Source organism: Penicillium coprophilum, assembly GCF_028826855.1.
Source record: "Penicillium coprophilum strain IBT 35676 chromosome Unknown utg000006l_segment0_segment0, whole genome shotgun sequence".
In the NCBI taxonomy this organism is placed as follows: Eukaryota; Fungi; Ascomycota; class Eurotiomycetes; order Eurotiales; family Aspergillaceae; genus Penicillium; species Penicillium coprophilum.
The window spans coordinates 3758842-3776749 of NW_026622725.1; the positions used below are offsets into that span (position 1 = coordinate 3758842).

A 17908-nucleotide genomic window follows, 5' to 3' on the forward strand; every position below is an offset into this window, starting at 1 on the left:
TACGTCGAAGCTTCGTCTGATCTGTGATAGAAAGTCATTACCAAGTCTCATACGGGCGAAGAGGCTGAATCTATTCCATACCGAACCACCTTCCTTGTACATCTGACGTGTCTTAACATTGCAGGACAACTCATCCTTGCATTGCCCCGCTCCTCTTAGATCTTTATAAACGGGTGTTGGGAGATTTTGCTCTGTGACATTCTCATTGATTCTCCTTCTTCCATTTTAAAAATAAATACACAATCACTTTGTATCATCTTGCATTATGACAAAAAAGAAATTCAAGGCGCGAAAGTCCGAAACTACCACACCTGTTCCTGTTCTAAAAGCTTCGATGATTGACTATGATCAACCATTTTCATCGTGAGCCATTCCATTAATTTAATATCAATCTTCTTCTGACATTTGAAATGACCCTACGAGTCGCCATTTGTGACACTCGCGATCGGGAACAAGCAGTATCAGCTTCCAAATGGATTCCTTGATGAGTCCCCGCTGCTTCAGCGCGAGGCATTTTCGTTTCCAGATATCATCACATTGCCTGGTGTCCACGAAGAAGCTGGTCATACTTTGGTGCATTTCTTATATTCAGGAAAATACGAGACGATAGCTTCGCCCCTCGATATAAATACCCGTGGCATCGCAACAGAGTTCAGAAAAAGCATCCTTGTTTACCATGCGTCTAGAATATTGGGGCTCCCGAGTCTTGAGTCCCTTGCTAGACACTACATCGAGCGATTTGGTGACGGGCTGTCCCTAAGGGAGGTTTTTTCCTCGGCAAGAGATGTATCTTCAACCCTTCCTGCAGGCGAGACTTGGCTCCCGGGTTACATCAAGAAGCAGTTACTGCGGCTAGAGCTTGGGGAGTCAAATACCAACCTGGTAGAGCTTTATAGTACTCTTGGTCATGATCATCATTTTGATAATCTTGTGATGAAAATGACGGTTGACATACTCTCAGATTGCTTACGGTCTGGGGATCATGACGGTAAGAGCAGCCTACCCGCTTGATCCAAGGATGCAGAATTATGGCTGGCTTATTGAACCAGCAGACTACATTAAGGACATCGGGCTAACAAGATGCGTTCAACAGAAGATCCTATCGGTAAGGAGCCTATCCTCGAAGAGCCTATCGTAGAACCTGCTGCCGAGGAGTATGTTGTTGGAGAGCCTGTCCCCGCAGAAGCTACTCCCGCAGAGCCTTTCGCAGAGCCTGCCCCCGAAGCGCCTATTGAAGAGCCTGTCCCCGCAGAAGCTACTCCCGCAGAGCCCTTCGCAGAGCCTACCGCCGAAGCTCCTCCCGAAGTTCCTCTCGAAGAGCCTGTCCCCGAAGCGCCTATTGGAGAGCCTGTCCCCGCAGAAGCTACTCCCGCAGAGCCTTTCGAAGAGCCTACCGCCGAAGCTACTCCCGCAGAGCCTTTCGAAGAGCCTACCGCCGAAGCTCCTCCCGAAGTTCCTCTCGAAGAGCCTGTCCCCGAAGCGCCTATTGAAGAGCCTGTCCCCGCAGAAGCTACTCCCGCAGAGCCTTTCGAAGAGCCTGTCACCGATTGGAGTCTTCCTGAGGCATCGCCTCCTCATGAAGACTGGCATCTATACAATGCTCCTGCTGCCGAAGATCCATCTGTCATGGAAGCACCTCTTGCTGAACCTTCTACTGAAGCTCAGCCTGACCAGCATCATTTGACTAGGGTTTCAGTTGCGGATCTAGCTTTCTATGCCGGTTGGGATCAATTGACGGCCAAAAATAGAGCTAAAAGGAGAAGAAAGCTTGTGATAAGGGGACTCCCAATCCCAAATGAAGATGGCGTTGTTTCAATCTCCGTGGCTTGAGTAAAAGACCTTGGAGCTTCTTATACCTTGGTACTCGACTCATTTTTAGTCTCGTGGTGTTTCCAGGATTTTCAATAGAATCATGATTGCATAGCTTTTGCTGAGTACTCACGCCGACCTTTTCTTTCTATCAATCCTAAATCATCAGAACAGTGTGATTCATTATATGGCCAATCAATGTCATCATTCCCACGATGGAGTAAACAGTGGCAGCGATCAAGTAAAATGTTTGATAAATACACTCCAGGATCGTTGGGCTTGGTTTACAATGAAAGTTCACGCTTATTTCGCGTATTCCATGACCAAAGAAATGGATATTCTCGTAGGTCGCTATTTTTGAAATCACGAACAGCATATTGCTCATGGCGCTCATGGAGTGGATCATATCCTTGCAAAAATAAATCGTCCCAATATAGTGGCGGCTATAGGAAGGTTTTTATTAGTGCGGACGGAAACCAACCATATATCCACTATACCTACTCTGTACTTACGTACCAATTGTAAGACTGGTATTTGCTTGCTACGTGTTCAAATTGGGTTTGCGCTTCCAAGTCCTGAAAATCAGCCCTACTTACCCCGGCATATCTGTAACATGTACACGTTGGCATACCAAGCCTTGCAATAATATCTAGCGCTTATTTAAATGGTTTGATATATCCATTGATGCTGTGGTCTATAAACCCGACATTGATATTTTTTTTACTTTACCCAACTTGATGGTTCATGTCGTTTTCTGGCTCATATCGAATAGCCAGCAGCACGCGCCTGCTTCAAATCCACCGATGGCCTCAATGAGCAACCAAACATGCTCCAATTGTAGTCTCAATTCATCAAATAAGAAAGAATTAGTTGGATGGGTTTGGGATAACCCCGGCCGCGGTACAATAAGTTTGATTACAACGTGCTTGGCTACGATATTTCTGTGCACCTGGGTCGTGATCCATCCCCGTGTCTACAAGCGCGAATCTTCTGCAAATCTGCATAAGATTGCCCTTTTCCTCAAGACAATATTTGCACCAGAGTTTATTGCAGTGGAAGGACTTCAGGAATGGGCGCAGTGCCGCAGGATGCAAAAAGAATGTGCCGATTTCACAGCAGGCCAATTCAAACTTGTTCATGCTTTCTACATCAGCATGCTTGCACTAAGGTACCAAACACCAAACGGCGATCGGGTCATTTGGCCAAATCAATATACCTGGTTATTACAGGAAGACCTTATCCGGTGGGAAACCCATCCGAATTGGGGTCTATCTCTCGATGATATCTACGACAAGAGCAAATCAGATAACGCTACAAAATTACTGGCTATGATGCAAGTAATTTGGTTCTCGGCACAGTGCATACTACGGATCTCTTATCATCTACCGCTTTCGCAATTGGAGTCTATGACCCTTGGTTATATCCCGTTGTTTATCGTGACATACTTCTTCTGGTGGAGCAAGCCTAAAGATATCAGATCGCCTTCCCTTGTTGTGCTTCCGGAAATGAGCCTGGAGCAATTTCGCTTCTTCGAATCAATGGCTGTCAGTAATAAGTTCGACAACGAGGGAATGAAAGAGCAAACGTCTTATTGGAATATATGGTATCTCACCCCACGGGTATTCGAGAAGGTTGAAGAGGACAGACTCGTGCAGGAGGCTTGTATGAAGCCATTGAAGAGCCCAAATCAAGATCCAATCACCCAACAACCATGCGAAACCACAATCAACGAAAGCGAGATCCGAGATATTGAAGACCAACATGAGTTTCGGAAGGATATCGTCGTGGCCCATTGGGATCCCGACCTGTATAGGTCAAAAATCTGGCCTTTGACGTGTCTGTTCGGAATTTCATTCGGCGCCCTTCACCTTGTATGTTGGAATACCATGTTCCCATCGGTCGTTGAGTTATGGCTCTGGCGTGTATCTGCATTTGTTTCAATCGTGTCGATGCTCATATTTATGCACTTTGAAAAGGTTGTCCTCCGCTGGGACGGTATTTTAACACTTTTTAGTCTCTCATCCCCAGTGTTCTACCTTCTGAGTCGCATTATCATGATGGGAGAAGTATTTGCCGTCCTAAGAGGGGCAGACCCTGGCGTTTACGATACCTATGAGTACTCAGTCTACTGGTTGCCATTCTTATGAGAGATAGATTACATACGAATTCGAAGACTATGCTAGCGACATTGTGTGATTTTCTCGTGAGAAAACCAAAATTTGTTGGTTTCGGCGGTAAGAATCGACTTCGCAATTTTTCCCCCCATTTTTGAGAATCAGATTTACAGCGGGGACATGCCACATCAGGGAGAGATGTACTTTGTAACCGCCGAGTTATCATGTAGGGATGCTTGTGCACACACCTCATCTATCCAATCATCTCGCTACAATAGCCGCTAGGTTACCTACTCCACATGGCTGCTTTCACCCCAGGGCGATGGGACAAAGCAGACAAAGCAAGCATCATTAGCCGCCTAGAACCTATTCAGCCAATATCCGTACGATATATAGGTTTAGCATGGATTTTTTTTCAAGAAGCGAGATATAATGAGGGATATCGGGAAGAATGTAGACATCGAATGGGTTAGCCCGCCCCACTCTCTTAGTGTGCTGCACCAGGTCAACCGTCAGCGTTCAAGATCCTCCTTTCCCTCTATTTTTGTGCGATATTCCCATTCCAATTTTTCTTTGATCCGTCATGACAGCTAGCGAGATAGCTGGTTCTTTCTTTAAATATGCGTCAATACCAGTCGCTGTTGCAGTGGGGTTATATGCGATCCTCCTGGGGTTACTCACCACATCAACATTCCAATCACATGTGGTTTATCTGCACGCGATCCAGATGACATGGTTCAAAGACCTCAATGTCCCCGAAAATTTCGGGTTCCTAAGGAATCAAGTCACTCCGTTCTCCATCAGAACCAGAGACGGTGAACAGCTGTACGCTTGGCATATTCTTCCCGTGGAATTGTATCGCAAGCATCAAATACCTCTCATCGAAGAGCCCGTAGGCTTTGTATCCGATATCACATCTCGACTGGGATTTCAATTACTGCGAGAGGACCCCGATGCTCGTTTGATTCTTCATATGCACGGTGCTGGGGGAACCGTAGCCTCAGGTTACCGGGTCCCAAATTATCGTGCGCTGTCAGCGGGGAATCCAGGGAAAATCCATGTTCTGACATTCGATTACCGGGGATTTGGCAAGAGTACTGGGTCACCATCTGAGACCGGGCTCATCATCGATGCCCTCGCTGTGGTAGACTGGGCAATGAATGTGGCAGGAATCCCTCCATCTCGAATATTGATATTTGGTCAATCGATGGGCACAGCTGTGAGCATTGCTGTATCCAAGCATCTTGCTGTACAAAATCCACCGATAGTTTTCGCAGGCACGGTGCTAGTTGCGCCATTTGTGGACGTCGCAACATTAGTCTCAACTTATCGGATTGCGGGTACCGTGCCAATCTTGTCGCCAGTTGCGAGATTTCCTTTCCTCTTCAAATATCTTCAACGATTCATTCGAGACAAATGGCTGAGCAAGGATTGTATTGCACAATACATTCGGGCGAATGAGATGAATGGAGAGAAATACCGAATAGCAATAATCCATGCCGAGGATGACTTTGACATTCCATGGCACCATTCTCAACTTGTGTTCTGGCATGCGGTGAATGCTTCGATGCCTGTGGGGATCAGTTATGACGACCTTGAACAAAAGAAACTCGACTCGAAAGTAGATATGGGAGCTGCCGGTTCCATGATGGAATGGAAGACGGGAAATGGGGTCATTCGTGAGGAAATTTTGAAGACTGGATTGCACGATGTGATCATGGGGTATCCGGTGGTAACAATGGCAGTGATGCGATTTTTTGAGGCGGCAGATCCATCATTTACCTCCTAATTCCAGCTATTTGTACTTGAACTATCACAGGCATGGGTTTTCTATGGGCAAGCACAAGCATGATATATAGGATGAATAACATTAACTTGTTTTATTTCCCTAGACCACAGTAGCGAATTGCTCGAGTAAATATATATAAACAAGGAACACCACCAGTAAACAAGACATACACACAAACCATGCTGCCAAAGCATATCTCCGAATACAATCTCAGGCGTTAAGAAACGAATGAACATTGAGCTTTTATCTTAATTTAAAAATGTTCGAGGGTATTCGAGCCAAGTCCATAGATAGAGCCTGTGTGGCGGTGCTGATGATGCCGTGGCACATGTGGGGATGCCAAGCCACCGGTGATATCATCACGAGGAACGGAGGGCGCATGTGAGCAAAACAAAAGCTTGGTGTTGGTATGAAACTTGAACCAACTACAACTTCTAATCGAACCATCCCTGACATATCACTTTGTCGCTTGGGAAAGCTGATTTATCATTAAAACCCATAGCGCGCGCGTCCCCTTGCCTTCAGTACGCGCCCGTCTCGTTTCAGCCTACTTGTTTTGTTATCCTCTACACCTTTCAGTGCAAAACGAAAGATTTAAAGCGCACATTTCTATCCTCGATAAGTCAAGTGCCACCAATATGGCCATGCAATATCTCAACCAAATAAAAAACCTACGGCGTTCGTCGCAAATGATTAGCGCGCCCAAGCCTGTCTTGACAGCAGAAGATGAAGCCTACCTACGGGAAGTCACAGGCAAACCAGAACCTGCAGAGCAGAATGAGCAAAACCAACATGGAAGTCCTGTTGGGGCATCTCTACAACCTACAATAAGCGAACAAGCTGAAAACATCCCTCTACCTACCTCGCCTGGGGAGGAGTTGGGGAAGGAGCTTGGTGAAGAGGGTAGGCAAGAACGGAGGAGCTCTCAGCCAACATTGGGAAGGTCAGAGACATCAAAATCTGAAGTCCCGAAGCCATCGCAGAAGAAGAAACGGTGGAGTGCGATGTTTTGGAAGAAAAACACGGAGAAGGTTGGTCATCTATCTAATTGTGTTCATTTTCGGATCCTTGCGTCAGGCGGAGGTATGTACTGACATTAATTTTGCGCAACTAGGACAAAGAGGTCCACGACGCAAACAAATCGGAAATCGACACCGCGACTCCTATCACATCGGATACGTCAACCGACGGGAAAGACGCAGATAAAGATAAAGATGCCGAAGATATGACGGATATTCTAGAGCGATTGAACCTGGCAGCGGATAACAACCGTGTATTTTCGGTCAGCGAAGAGACACAAGAGCTTTTACGGAAGTTCAAGCTCATTTTCAAAGATCTAATCAACGGTGTCCCAACTGCCTATCATGACCTGGAGATGCTGCTCACCAATGGGAATCGCCAGCTACAAGAAACATATACGAAGCTACCTAGTCCTATGCAAAAGTTGATCGAGAAGCTTCCCGAGCGTTGGACCGAGACTTTGGCTCCGGAGATGCTGGCGGTTGCTGCCGACCGTGCAGGCAAGAGCGGTGTCAACATGGAGAATGTGGGCAAGGCAGCTGCAGCTGCAGAGAAGATGGGAGTCAATATGCCAAGTCTCAAGGAGCTTGTGTCGAAGCCAGCTGCTCTGGTAGGAATGCTGCGATCTATCATGGCCTTCCTACGAGCTCGATTCCCGGCTGTTATGGGTATGAATGTGCTCTGGTCTCTGGCATTGTTTAGTAAGTGAATTCAAACCAAGCGCCTGAGTATATTTGCTAACTATGGGGTTCTCTAGTTCTTCTCTTTGTGCTGTGGTACTGCCACAAGCGCGGACGCGAAGTGCGTTTGGAGAATGAGCGTCTTGTCACGGAAGAAGAGATCGCCAAGCTCAATGAAAATACCTCCGAGGGTCTTATTCGCCCTACTGAGACTTTGACGACTACTGCACCACCAGGTGCTTCGTCCGATGAAATACGTGAAGGCGTAAGAAAGGTAGAAGAGGCCCGCGCGGCTCCAGTTGCACTTGCCCCCACCGAAGTGGAGAACGAAAGCCACCAAAGTACCCGGCCAGCGGCAGTTCCTGCTCGGTCGAAATCTCGTTTGTCCATGTTTGGTCGAGCCAAGACAGAGCCTGTGCCTCATACTGTTGCTCCTTATCCTGGCACTTAATCCTTTGTTTTTGTCAGCTTCGTTACTTTCATTTCGATGGACGAGAACATGGTTATCTGACCAAAAACCAAGGAACCTTCGGTCTGACCGAGCATGGAGGGATTGTTAAAAAAACCTCTCGCCTGGAGAATTGGGGCCATGCATCTAAGAGTTGGATTTATGCTATTTTAATCTAATTAATGTTATTCGGCCTTATGGGACACAAACGTCAGATTTCATGTAGTTAACCGCTTTCCTTTTGATAGCTTCTCTTCTGATAGGTGCTTTACTCAGTTGGTCTTGGCGGTCTCCGCTTGTTTCCTTTCCAAATATCCCGCGTTACCTTCTCCTGTTTAGTGCTCACTGTCACGGTGATAACACCAACATACATATCCTTTCAACATCGATTCTATGTGGTCGTGGTTGCGCCTTCTATCATGCAAATAAATATCGCCCCCACCTCGTGATTTCTAGCGTCCATGGGCACACGGCAACTTCCTTGAACATAAATACAACCGTCTCTTTCCTTTCGGAGGGGAACCCATACTAGTTCCATCACTATGTTGCTTGATCTCCCAGAGGAGGCTCTTTGCCTGATTGCGGAAGAGCTAGGTCTCCAGTGTGATCGCTATTCCCTAGTTCTATCATGTCGTCGACTGTACACAATTTTGCTACCAACTCTCTACTCCCGGGTTGTTCTTTGTGATGTCCACAACCATACCATTAGGCAAGTCAGTCAGTTCTTCAATAATATCGCTCGAGAGCCGCGGTTGGCGAACGCCGTGCGAGCTCTTCGCCTGGAGAGTTGGGACACCGAGGACGACATCGAGCACATCGACTGTGAATTTGAATATGACGCGGACCTCATCCACGGCCTTGTCGCTGGAACATGTTGGTCGATGCAGCCTTATGGTCAGCTGCTACGCGGAAATACCGATGCGTGGTTGGCTTTGCTGCTCCCCCAGTTGAAAGGCTTAAGACAAATCAGCATATGCTACCCGTTTGGGTCGGAATACGTTCAGCAGATGTTAGTGAAGGCTGCAAAAGAGGACGTCACAGCATTCGGTCGCCTCGCCGACGCTTTTGCGGAATGGTATGATACGGAAAATTCCATCCATGCAAGCTGCATGGAACCTTTTTTCAAATTCCCGTCGATACGCAGGATTGGAGGATCCTTTATTCTCGACTCTGATCGTGAGGTCGGACAACCCCGCATCACACCCTTCTCGGGAGTCACAGATATTGATCTCGACATGACCAACACTGAGTGTGGATTTGGTGTCTGGATTGAATCTTGCAAGGCTCTCAAGACATTCCGTTTGAATATTGGTGGGTCAATGGTCTCAGATGGACCTGACATTGTATCGGCACCCCTTCGAGAATCTATATCCCTTCACAAGTCAACGCTGGAGGCGTTTTGGCTCTGTGGCGAAACATGTCAGTCATTAGATGACGATGATGGATGGATGGGATCCTTTGCCGATTTCAAAGTGATGAAATATCTACATATCTCTACAACAATGCTCGCCGGGCTTGACGAAGACCTTGAGCCCACCCACGACCTCGTGGAGCTTTTACCGCCGTCCCTTGAGACTTTGTTTCTGTGTCACTGCCACAACGAGCTGCTCGATTGGGTTATTGATCAACTCGAACGTCTGGTAAATTCAAATGCTCTGCCACGCCTTACTTCGCTGGGACTTGAAGGCTGGGGACCTTCAGAGGTGGATGAAAGTTCCTTGGAGACTATGCGCAGACTGGAGGAGTTGGACAAAAGATGTGCCGAAGTTGGATTGTACTTTGCTACTTCTATTGGAAGTCACAGAGCAGTACCGAGTCGTTTTGTATCGCTTTGGCCTTGTGACTAGTTGAATGATGAACGGGGGTGTCTACAACATACGCAAGCTGACGTTGTGAATGATTAGTGGTGCGGGGGTCGGTTAGAATAGTATCCAATCTAGCAGATCACTTCGGCTTCTGATTGAGGATGGTGTGATACGTAGCTGTAGCTGTATGGTCTTACTCTTTTAGTATATACGATGGGGCCAAACAAGGCAAAAAACCAGTTTTGCTTCAAGTGGTATAAATTTAGATATCTTTATCAATAAAATTCTCTACACTGTCCATGGGTTGTCAAATCTTTGATAATATTCCAGCTTACTCAACTCTAGAGTAAATGATGGCTTTGATCTACTGCAACTGTGTCATCAAAATCCAGTCAAAGCCACTATCGCGTAAAGTATACGTGTATGGCAAGGAAGAGGCTGCAAACAGAGAACTTGGGACGAAGTGGCCAGGTGGAGGATTATCCCCATGGTGAATGATCCGCCTCACCTGAAAAGATGTTAGCGCTGGGAAATATTGTTTCCTTGTGAATCTGATTGGGAGGGACTCCGTCCTCCGTCCTCCGTAGAGATTCCCCATCAGCATCGGAGCTGCGGGGCAGAGAGATGATCGTGCATACTTCTGAACATCAGGTGACAGTCCTAGCAATGTAGAGAAAGAATCGGAAAGATCTTCCGTTCAACATTCCGATGATTCTCCGTTATAGAGCCAGAACATATTCCAAGTGCAAGGGCTATGGAGTTCCAAGGTACGGATAAAGATAAGGGATTTCATGCACATTGGGGAGCCTCGGTTTACCGCCACTGATCTTTTTTTAAGCCATTCCCAGTCTTGGGAGGCAAAAATACACCTGCAGGTCCGGCACGGGAAAATTTGCCAAGCGATCGGAATAGAGTAGAGCGCTTTGCCACTCAAAAGCCGGGTCTATGGCTCGAACCAATTAGACCGCGAGTCTGATGGAATTTCGGGTCAAGTCAAGTCCCAATACGAAACAAAATGATTCATCTCAGGATGTGTCATAATAGGGAAAAAAAATACTGCCAGGATGAATCATCATGCATGCCACCTGGGCACGGATCAGCCACTGCACTATGTTCTAGTTCGATGTCCAACCGATCTTCTGCTACTATACCTTGTCAGCAAGTCGACCATTTGAGTCAAGGAGCTTACAATGAAGATTTTGCCGGGGAGAATGACGCCGCGGATGTGTAACGACTCTTTCTCCATTCGGTCCGGAATATATACCTCGAAAAGAAATGAGTCGACAGTAATCTGGATGCCAATTTAAATGTAAATCGCCCAAGTGGACATCAAAAGTCCATGACTTTCCCGTTGCGACTTTTGGCGGTCGCTGATTGGTTCAAAAGAGTCGGTGAGCGGCGCCAACGAATAGGCGGTCGTGTTCTGTAGCCAATCAGAAGTGTCCCCCACTTGGAGGAGAAAAAACGACCCATCCTTCTCTTCTTCTTCCCTTTCCCATAGCATTCTCAACCTGATATAACTTCGGATTTCCCTGAACTTATTGAATCCCTTCAATACAGTAACTCCATACCCAACTACATATCGTCAAGAATTCAGCCAAATGGCCTTCGTTGAGCTGTAAATGCCTCGCTGGGGAGCCTGTCCCTGCCGGCTCCCCAGTCCTGCAGCTCCGATCTTCAATTCTACTTGACGATATTTATTCCTCTTTCGACGCCTCCTGTGAAGGCGTTGGAATTGCCCCCTAGCAAACTCCCAGAAGGAGCACTATAGCGTCCGCAACGGACTGCGGGTGCTTTCGTGGTTACGAGAAAAAAAAAACTTGAGACTCCTCCCCTCCACTCCGCTTCTCCGATTTCCTCCACTCCGTCCCACCTCCCTTCGGCTTATCCCTTAACGTGTCCCTATTTTTGGACCGAACTACGACCGTCCTCTCACCCAAGGAAGACCTACTCCTCTTCCCTTCATCTCATCACCGGATCAACCTAGAACGGACCGGACCATTTGAACCACAAAAAACGAGGACCAAAGAAGTCCAAACCAACAAAAGAACCCCTATCTATTCTTCCTTCTCCATCTTTCAACATGCCACAGAGCTCATACTCATCCAAACGGGCCCCTAAGAGCTCCGCCAAGAACGCTCACCCACGCCCCTCAACCCCCGAGTCCAACATCATGCGGAACCTCGATATGTCACCAAAGGCCAAACAGTCTCGGAAGTCAGCCAATGCTCAGCCATCCGATAGGAAACGGAGAGCTTCATCATCGTCGGTCTCTAGCGTTTCTTCAGTCTCGTCCCTTGGGGAACTGAGCGACGAGGCAGATGATTCAGAAGAAGATGCAGATGACGAGCAAGAACCAGCAGTTCGGGCCCCGTCTTATGGTCGTCGCCGAGACAATAAGGCGGGGCGCCACTCCGCAATCAACAAGAGAAGACGTGTCATCAACGACGACAGTAGTGACAGCAGCGAAGCCAATGACGGCGATGACTCGGATGATAGCTCAGATGATGTCTATGCCGGTGTAGACTACATTACAGATGCCGAGGATGAAGACCAGGACGTTGAGAAGATGGAAGAAATGATGATCGTGGAGTCTGAGAAAACCCACCGCCCTGTGCCCAGCGCTGGATTTGCTGATGATCAGTGGGCTATCAACTCCTTTGACGATCACATGTTCCTACCGGCTGCATCTTTCTTCGACGAAGAGCACCTTTACAGTGCCATGGACACCTTTGGAGAGCCTCAGGTGACCAGTGAAGCCGCTGAGACGCCAGTTGCCCGGCGAGTTCACTTCGAGGAGCGGTCCGATTCGTCCTCTGATAGTGATTCCCACAGTGACGACGATATACCTGGTGACTTCCTACAACAGGACAGCTTGGACCCACAATTGCGTCGTATGATCGAAAACGACAACGAAAATTACCAGAGAAACACTCGCCGGCAATCGGAAGAGATGTTCGGTGACGCCGACTACGGCCATGGAAGCATTTACCATGTTGAGTCCGACGGATCCTCCGAGGGCAGCTTGAGCGGTTACGAAAGTATGATAAATGGTCATTTGTGTTGCGTCTTGATTTTTGCTAACCCCATTGAAAAGGCGACGATGGTGACACCACAGACGAAGATCTCCCCCACCAGCAACCATCACGCACCCTCGATCCCTTCTTCGCCGGGACTCCTCCGACTCCTTGGCCCCTGTGGATGAGAAGAGTGACTGTATCCCCCGCCGCCGTGGGCCTATCATGGGAACTTTCGTAGCAGACCCCCACAAGCCAGTAGCCTTGGTCGACTGCACTGGCAAACATCTCGTCATCATTCCTGCGTATGCCTCTTCTCGCCACGACTGGCTGGACTCCGCCGCCAACAGCATGCCCGGCACCGCCAACACCAGCCCTCGCCAAACTACACTTCACTTGATTGATGAGAGCGACACTGATGCACTCGCCTCGCCTAATCAGCTTGATTTCAGCCCAATGTTGGCTTCGAGTGCCAATCTTATGATGACCGCCCTCGGTAACGATCTCACTCCAGGAGGCCAGGTCATGGGTCCCCCTGAGGCATTCTACCCTTCTCAGGACTTTACCATCGACAGCTCTTTCGAAGAAGACGAAGAAGATGATCCAGAGGCTGCTCTTAATGTCGATGATTTCATTGACTTTGGCAATGGATCCTCCGATGAAGACGAGGATATGGACAAGCAGTTCGATGATGTCCAGATGTCTCCGATGGCCGGTGCCTTTGGGAAGTCCATGGGGACGCCTACCCCAACCCGCAAGTCCGAGTCGCAAAACAACGAAGAGCGCTTCCTCAATCATCTAGACAAGGGTATTGTCACTGCCTTCCGTCGCAACCACAACCGCTACCAGGCGCTCCTCCGCCTTCCTCAGCACCGCGAATTCATGCCGGCCAACTCTCCTGCGCGCCCTGCCAGTGTATTCAGGCACGCCAAGAACAACGACCAGCGAACTCCCACCCGCAAGCGTAAATCGAACAGCGTTGCGGGTGGAGAGGCTGTGCGACGCAAGCTGATGGATGCTCAGCAACGTCGCTCTCAGCACCCCATCACAGCACCTCTATGAGGTCTTATGATTGCACGACTTTTGGATTTCTACCAAGATCATATGATAACCACGGCCAAAATTTCTTCTATTTGTTTCTAGTCACTGGCAGACTTGATTATTGAGGTCCTGTGCCTTTGACCATATCGACCTCGCTTTGAGCACACAGGCTCCTCGCTGTGGTCGTATTTTTACTTGCCACTAACTTGTCGCGACAAGTTTACTCTTCCAATGATTGAGGTTGATCTACCATGCATGTTGAGTTAGCTTGCAAAAGATCGATGTTGGTTCTCAGAGCCCAAAAGCGATCAGTTGATGAGATTTGACCATCTTTCCATACGTTCATTTTCAATTTTTTTTTTCTTTTCATTATCATGTCATATCTACTGACTGACCATTTTTCTCCCTCGTCTGTCACGGGGGTTGGTGATACCTTTGGATTTGTGGAGTTGAAAACTTGCGGATTTGTCTTTTTAACAAGCGATGGCCTAAGTAGCTTTTTACCGTTAACCTTTACCAATATCAAAAACATTCGAAACATTTATTACATTCTCTCAATTCCCAATGCTCTAAAGAAGCTCAGACTTCAAGGTGATGCAAACCCCCACACACCCGGACCCACTTAAACCTTATTTGAGTGATCTTCCAAGGTCCGCAATTGCTTAATTGTCTAGATCCCATTCCATTCCAAGGTTCACCTTCATGTCCTAGGTCGGCTTGAATTCAAGATGAATCTATAACTTGTGCCCTGGACACTGGCGACGCCTTTCTCTCTAATAACTTATTTGGAGCACCCAGCCTGACATGCCAGAGTTTGAAAGCCTGCCCCCATTCATAAATCGCAAATTTCGATCTATGTGGTATCACCGACACTCTCCAGTTCGACCTCGACTACTACCTCGACATCATCAACACCACCGAGCCAATCCTCAACTCTTTCAGCTCGAGCACCAGCCATAGAATCATCAGACTCGTGTTCATCCACCTCCTCGTCCGAGTCTTCCCCAACCACAACCCACGAGTGTTGATATATCCCCTTTTCATTCGCCGGAAATCCATCCAACCGAAGCCAGCAAAATATTCCCCGCGTAGGGTTTTCCGATTTTTGATCTGAGTATAGATCATACTCACAATCCGTCGGTATAGCAGGAAGATCCGCGAAAGTAACCCCTGGTTTTGGGCAGGACAAGCACAGAGACAGACCCCCAGGCAAAGACGAAGATGTAGAAGTCGAAAGCAACGAAGCAAATCGTGCTTCCACCCCTGTATCCTCAATCCTCATCCCATCTCCAAGGTCCCAAGACCAATTCTCATATTCCAATACATGACATCCACAACCTAAATGCTCTCGAAGAAGAATATCCGTATCACACAGCTTGGTACTACCAAACGGCTTCCATGGCCACACAGTGACATATCCATGATTATAACCCCCATCACTGGGCGTCGCGAGAAAAAGCAGTCGACACTCATCTTCGCGCTTTACAGAGGTTGCGTCTTTATCGTAGATACCAGGTGGTTTTGTTATAAACGTGGTTGTAACCCCCATCCACGCCTCGGCTTCAAGTAAAGGCGCCATCAAACCTTGCTCGCTTTGTTTTATGTATATGTTGCTCGTGCCCATGATTGCAGCCCCGAGCCAGAGACCAGCAACGCGTGGGTCGCGTGCTGACAGGCCGTTGAGTAGACGTGGGATGTCGCCTGCTTTCACGATTGGGTTTAATACTGCAAAGGCTGCGTTTGTCCATGCACCGACTAGATTGCAGGGTATTTCTGGGTTGATGAAGATACTTTTCATTGCTGGCATGGTCGTTATCCACATCGTGCTGCTTAGGGTCATGTAGTATGGGAGGAGCTTTTCATGCTCGGAGATTAGAGATGTGATCAATCTGGGGCTTGTCGGGGGTATATGATACTTGGGCCTCTTGGCGGGTTTGGGGATAGGGAGGGTGGGTGGATTACGGAGGAAGGCATCACGCGTGAAGAAGGATGCTGCCAGCGCTGCTGTGCATTGCGCGTAGATGCGGGAGTGGTTGCAGTAGCGGGTGAGGTATTCGAAGGCTTTTTTTGATGATGGAGGGCTATATGCTGAGGGCTGAAGGTGGGTGCCTTGTTTTGCTCGCATTGATATCACTCCGTCTAATGTGACGGACCATGGTGAGACAAATTTGTCGGACTCGTATTCCACGGATATCTCCCATGCTGGTGTTCCAGAGAACACGGCGTTCCACCAAACAATTTCCTCTTCGCTTGCGTCTGGGGGCAAGTCGATCTCTATCACCTCCGATTGAACGGACTCATCAGTCTCTTGATATGTAGATGAGTACTTTGTTGAACAATGGTGTGTCTCAGAGCGATCGAGCAACTCTGCCCATTTTGCAGATAGAATGTATGACCAAGCCAAGAACAAGACGGCGATGTAGTTGCCCTCATCATAACCATTAATACCACGTACACCAGGCCATTCCGACAGAGGGGCGTCCTTAGAGAGCTGGACCTTTCGGGGTTTTGCGACACCTAGGTCAAGTGTCGACGGCATGACCTTCGGTGGGGTAATACATCCTGCGCCAGCTCTGGACGTCCGCCATCTCGACTGTCCCTTTACCTCCAGTTCGCTCCGGTTTTTAACACACGCAAATGATAATACTCTGTCTGGTGAAATCAATCCATCGGCGAGGAATGCAGGCGTGTCTTTGAGAAGGGATTTGAGGTTGATACACTCCAAAGGCAGGCGGCTATCAGTGGTGTTGAAATGAGTTGACCACAGCTGATAGCTTGCGCGTAGGGTGTATTCAAAGGCTTCTTTGCTTGGGCGGAGGGCATCTTCCATGATTGATGTATAGATCCTTGGGGGTTATCACGGAGGAGTGAAGTGGGACTAGATCATGGGGCTTATCTCGAAGCTCGTACTGTTCACCGCTAGTTGAGGTATTAGATGTATTTAGATTGATATTTGTGAGCACTATATATGAACATTGCTTCTATTTTTCAGTTGGATTTGCACACTGCAAGTATGTACATTCCATGATGGGTATATATAATGCTTTTAGCGTGGGAGTTCATTTCATCGAACCTAGCATAGTCAATAGCTTTGTATGTGTACCGCAGTTCCTTTTCTGCGCAGCTAGAGGATAGTCTTTCAAGTAGCTTTATACCTACAGAGCTAGATATTATAATTCAAGGCAAGAGTAATTTGTTTTGAGAGAACGGTTGTACTTTGTCATCTTCCGAAATAAGTAGTCTTAAGTACATAAGTATCAGTCAAAGCAGCCCACGAGACTTCCAATGTCTAGATTTTGACCATAAGTGAAGATGAACGCTGCCGTTTTGACAGCTTATAAGATTTCCCGCCAGTGGTCATTTATATCTCCTCGGTACAACAGTAACCTTTGGTCAGGACTATTGCATACCGTAGGTTTGTACATGTTTAGCACAAAATGCCTCGGAGGAATCACATTCCCCCATTGACAGAGAGCTGACAGAAATAGGATGTCTAAATAAGCCTTGAGATTGGACGAACAGCTGCATGGGCAGGAATTCAATCAAAATGTAACCCAGGCGCAGACTTGCACCACATGAATTAGTTCTGTAGTAAGTAACTCTAAGCCGAATATATTAATGTCAACACGACGAAACTTTACTGGGAATTGATACTGTCTAGACCCCGTTCCAGGGGAGTGGAGCGTAGTATTTCCCAGGCGCTAACAATCCCATTTGTGAGTATATTTAGTTGAGCGTTTCACGTTAATTCGGATTATGCAGACAAAGCCATCGACGCGCCGAGACATGGAATTCTGCATAATTTGAATTTCCAGGAACTCAAAAAGCAATAATAGAAGACCAGTGGGGATGTAGTTGAAAGAAATACGGAATATCGGGAATTCTACGTGTCCAAGCCGGAGTCTCACAATGTTCCTGCGGAGTAATAGAAGGAGTTGATGCTAAAGACATTAGACGGATTTAGACCGGAGATGTCATCCGTTGCAAGGATAGAGTCGAGTGAAACCACTCCAAATAAGAACTTCAAGCTATGTAAACAAACAATTTCTGCTCTACCCCGTAGACAGGTTGGCGCTGGGCTTTTCTAAGTATCCACATCGAAAATCAAAGGTGAACCGGAGCGTTCAGGTACCACTAGCACATTACTCCATCTGCTTTGTTTGAGCTTGGGGATGACCCTTGGGG

General features: G+C 47.6%; 7 protein-coding genes across 7 annotated transcripts; 6 read left to right on the forward strand and 1 right to left on the reverse strand.

The window, feature by feature from the left end:
• Nucleotides 1-1080: 1080 nt before the first annotated feature.
• Nucleotides 1081-1830, forward strand: N7500_010405 (uncharacterized protein; the record flags this gene model as incomplete). Its single annotated transcript, XM_056681543.1, has 1 exon — nucleotides 1081-1830. The coding sequence occupies one exon, from the start codon at nucleotides 1081-1083 to the stop codon at nucleotides 1828-1830; it is 750 nt and encodes a 249-aa protein (XP_056528925.1).
• Nucleotides 1831-2612: 782 nt separating this feature from the next.
• On the forward strand, nucleotides 2613-3956 carry N7500_010406 (uncharacterized protein; the record flags this gene model as incomplete). The annotated part of the gene is made up of 1 exon (XM_056681544.1): nucleotides 2613-3956. The coding sequence occupies one exon, from the start codon at nucleotides 2613-2615 to the stop codon at nucleotides 3954-3956; it is 1344 nt and encodes a 447-aa protein (XP_056528926.1).
• A 550-nt stretch (nucleotides 3957-4506) lies between these two features.
• On the forward strand, nucleotides 4507-5712 carry N7500_010407 (alpha/beta hydrolase; the record flags this gene model as incomplete). The annotated part of the gene is made up of 1 exon (XM_056681545.1): nucleotides 4507-5712. One exon carries the CDS (start codon nucleotides 4507-4509, stop codon nucleotides 5710-5712), a length of 1206 nt encoding a protein of 401 aa, XP_056528927.1.
• Nucleotides 5713-6350: 638 nt separating this feature from the next.
• On the forward strand, nucleotides 6351-7863 carry N7500_010408 (uncharacterized protein; the record flags this gene model as incomplete). The annotated part of the gene is made up of 3 exons (XM_056681546.1): nucleotides 6351-6743; nucleotides 6827-7433; nucleotides 7490-7863. The coding sequence occupies 3 exons, from the start codon at nucleotides 6351-6353 to the stop codon at nucleotides 7861-7863; spliced, it is 1374 nt and encodes a 457-aa protein (XP_056528928.1).
• A 539-nt stretch (nucleotides 7864-8402) lies between these two features.
• Nucleotides 8403-9707, forward strand: N7500_010409 (uncharacterized protein; the record flags this gene model as incomplete). The annotated part of the gene is made up of 1 exon (XM_056681547.1): nucleotides 8403-9707. The coding sequence occupies one exon, from the start codon at nucleotides 8403-8405 to the stop codon at nucleotides 9705-9707; it is 1305 nt and encodes a 434-aa protein (XP_056528929.1).
• Nucleotides 9708-11748: 2041 nt separating this feature from the next.
• On the forward strand, nucleotides 11749-13744 carry N7500_010410 (uncharacterized protein; the record flags this gene model as incomplete). Its single annotated transcript, XM_056681548.1, has 2 exons — nucleotides 11749-12706; nucleotides 12804-13744. 2 exons carry the CDS (start codon nucleotides 11749-11751, stop codon nucleotides 13742-13744), a joined length of 1899 nt encoding a protein of 632 aa, XP_056528930.1.
• An 832-nt stretch (nucleotides 13745-14576) lies between these two features.
• Nucleotides 14577-16553, reverse strand: N7500_010411 (uncharacterized protein; the record flags this gene model as incomplete). Its single annotated transcript, XM_056681549.1, has 1 exon — nucleotides 14577-16553. The coding sequence occupies one exon, from the start codon at nucleotides 16551-16553 to the stop codon at nucleotides 14577-14579; it is 1977 nt and encodes a 658-aa protein (XP_056528931.1).
• Between the last annotated feature and the right edge of the window lie 1355 nt (nucleotides 16554-17908).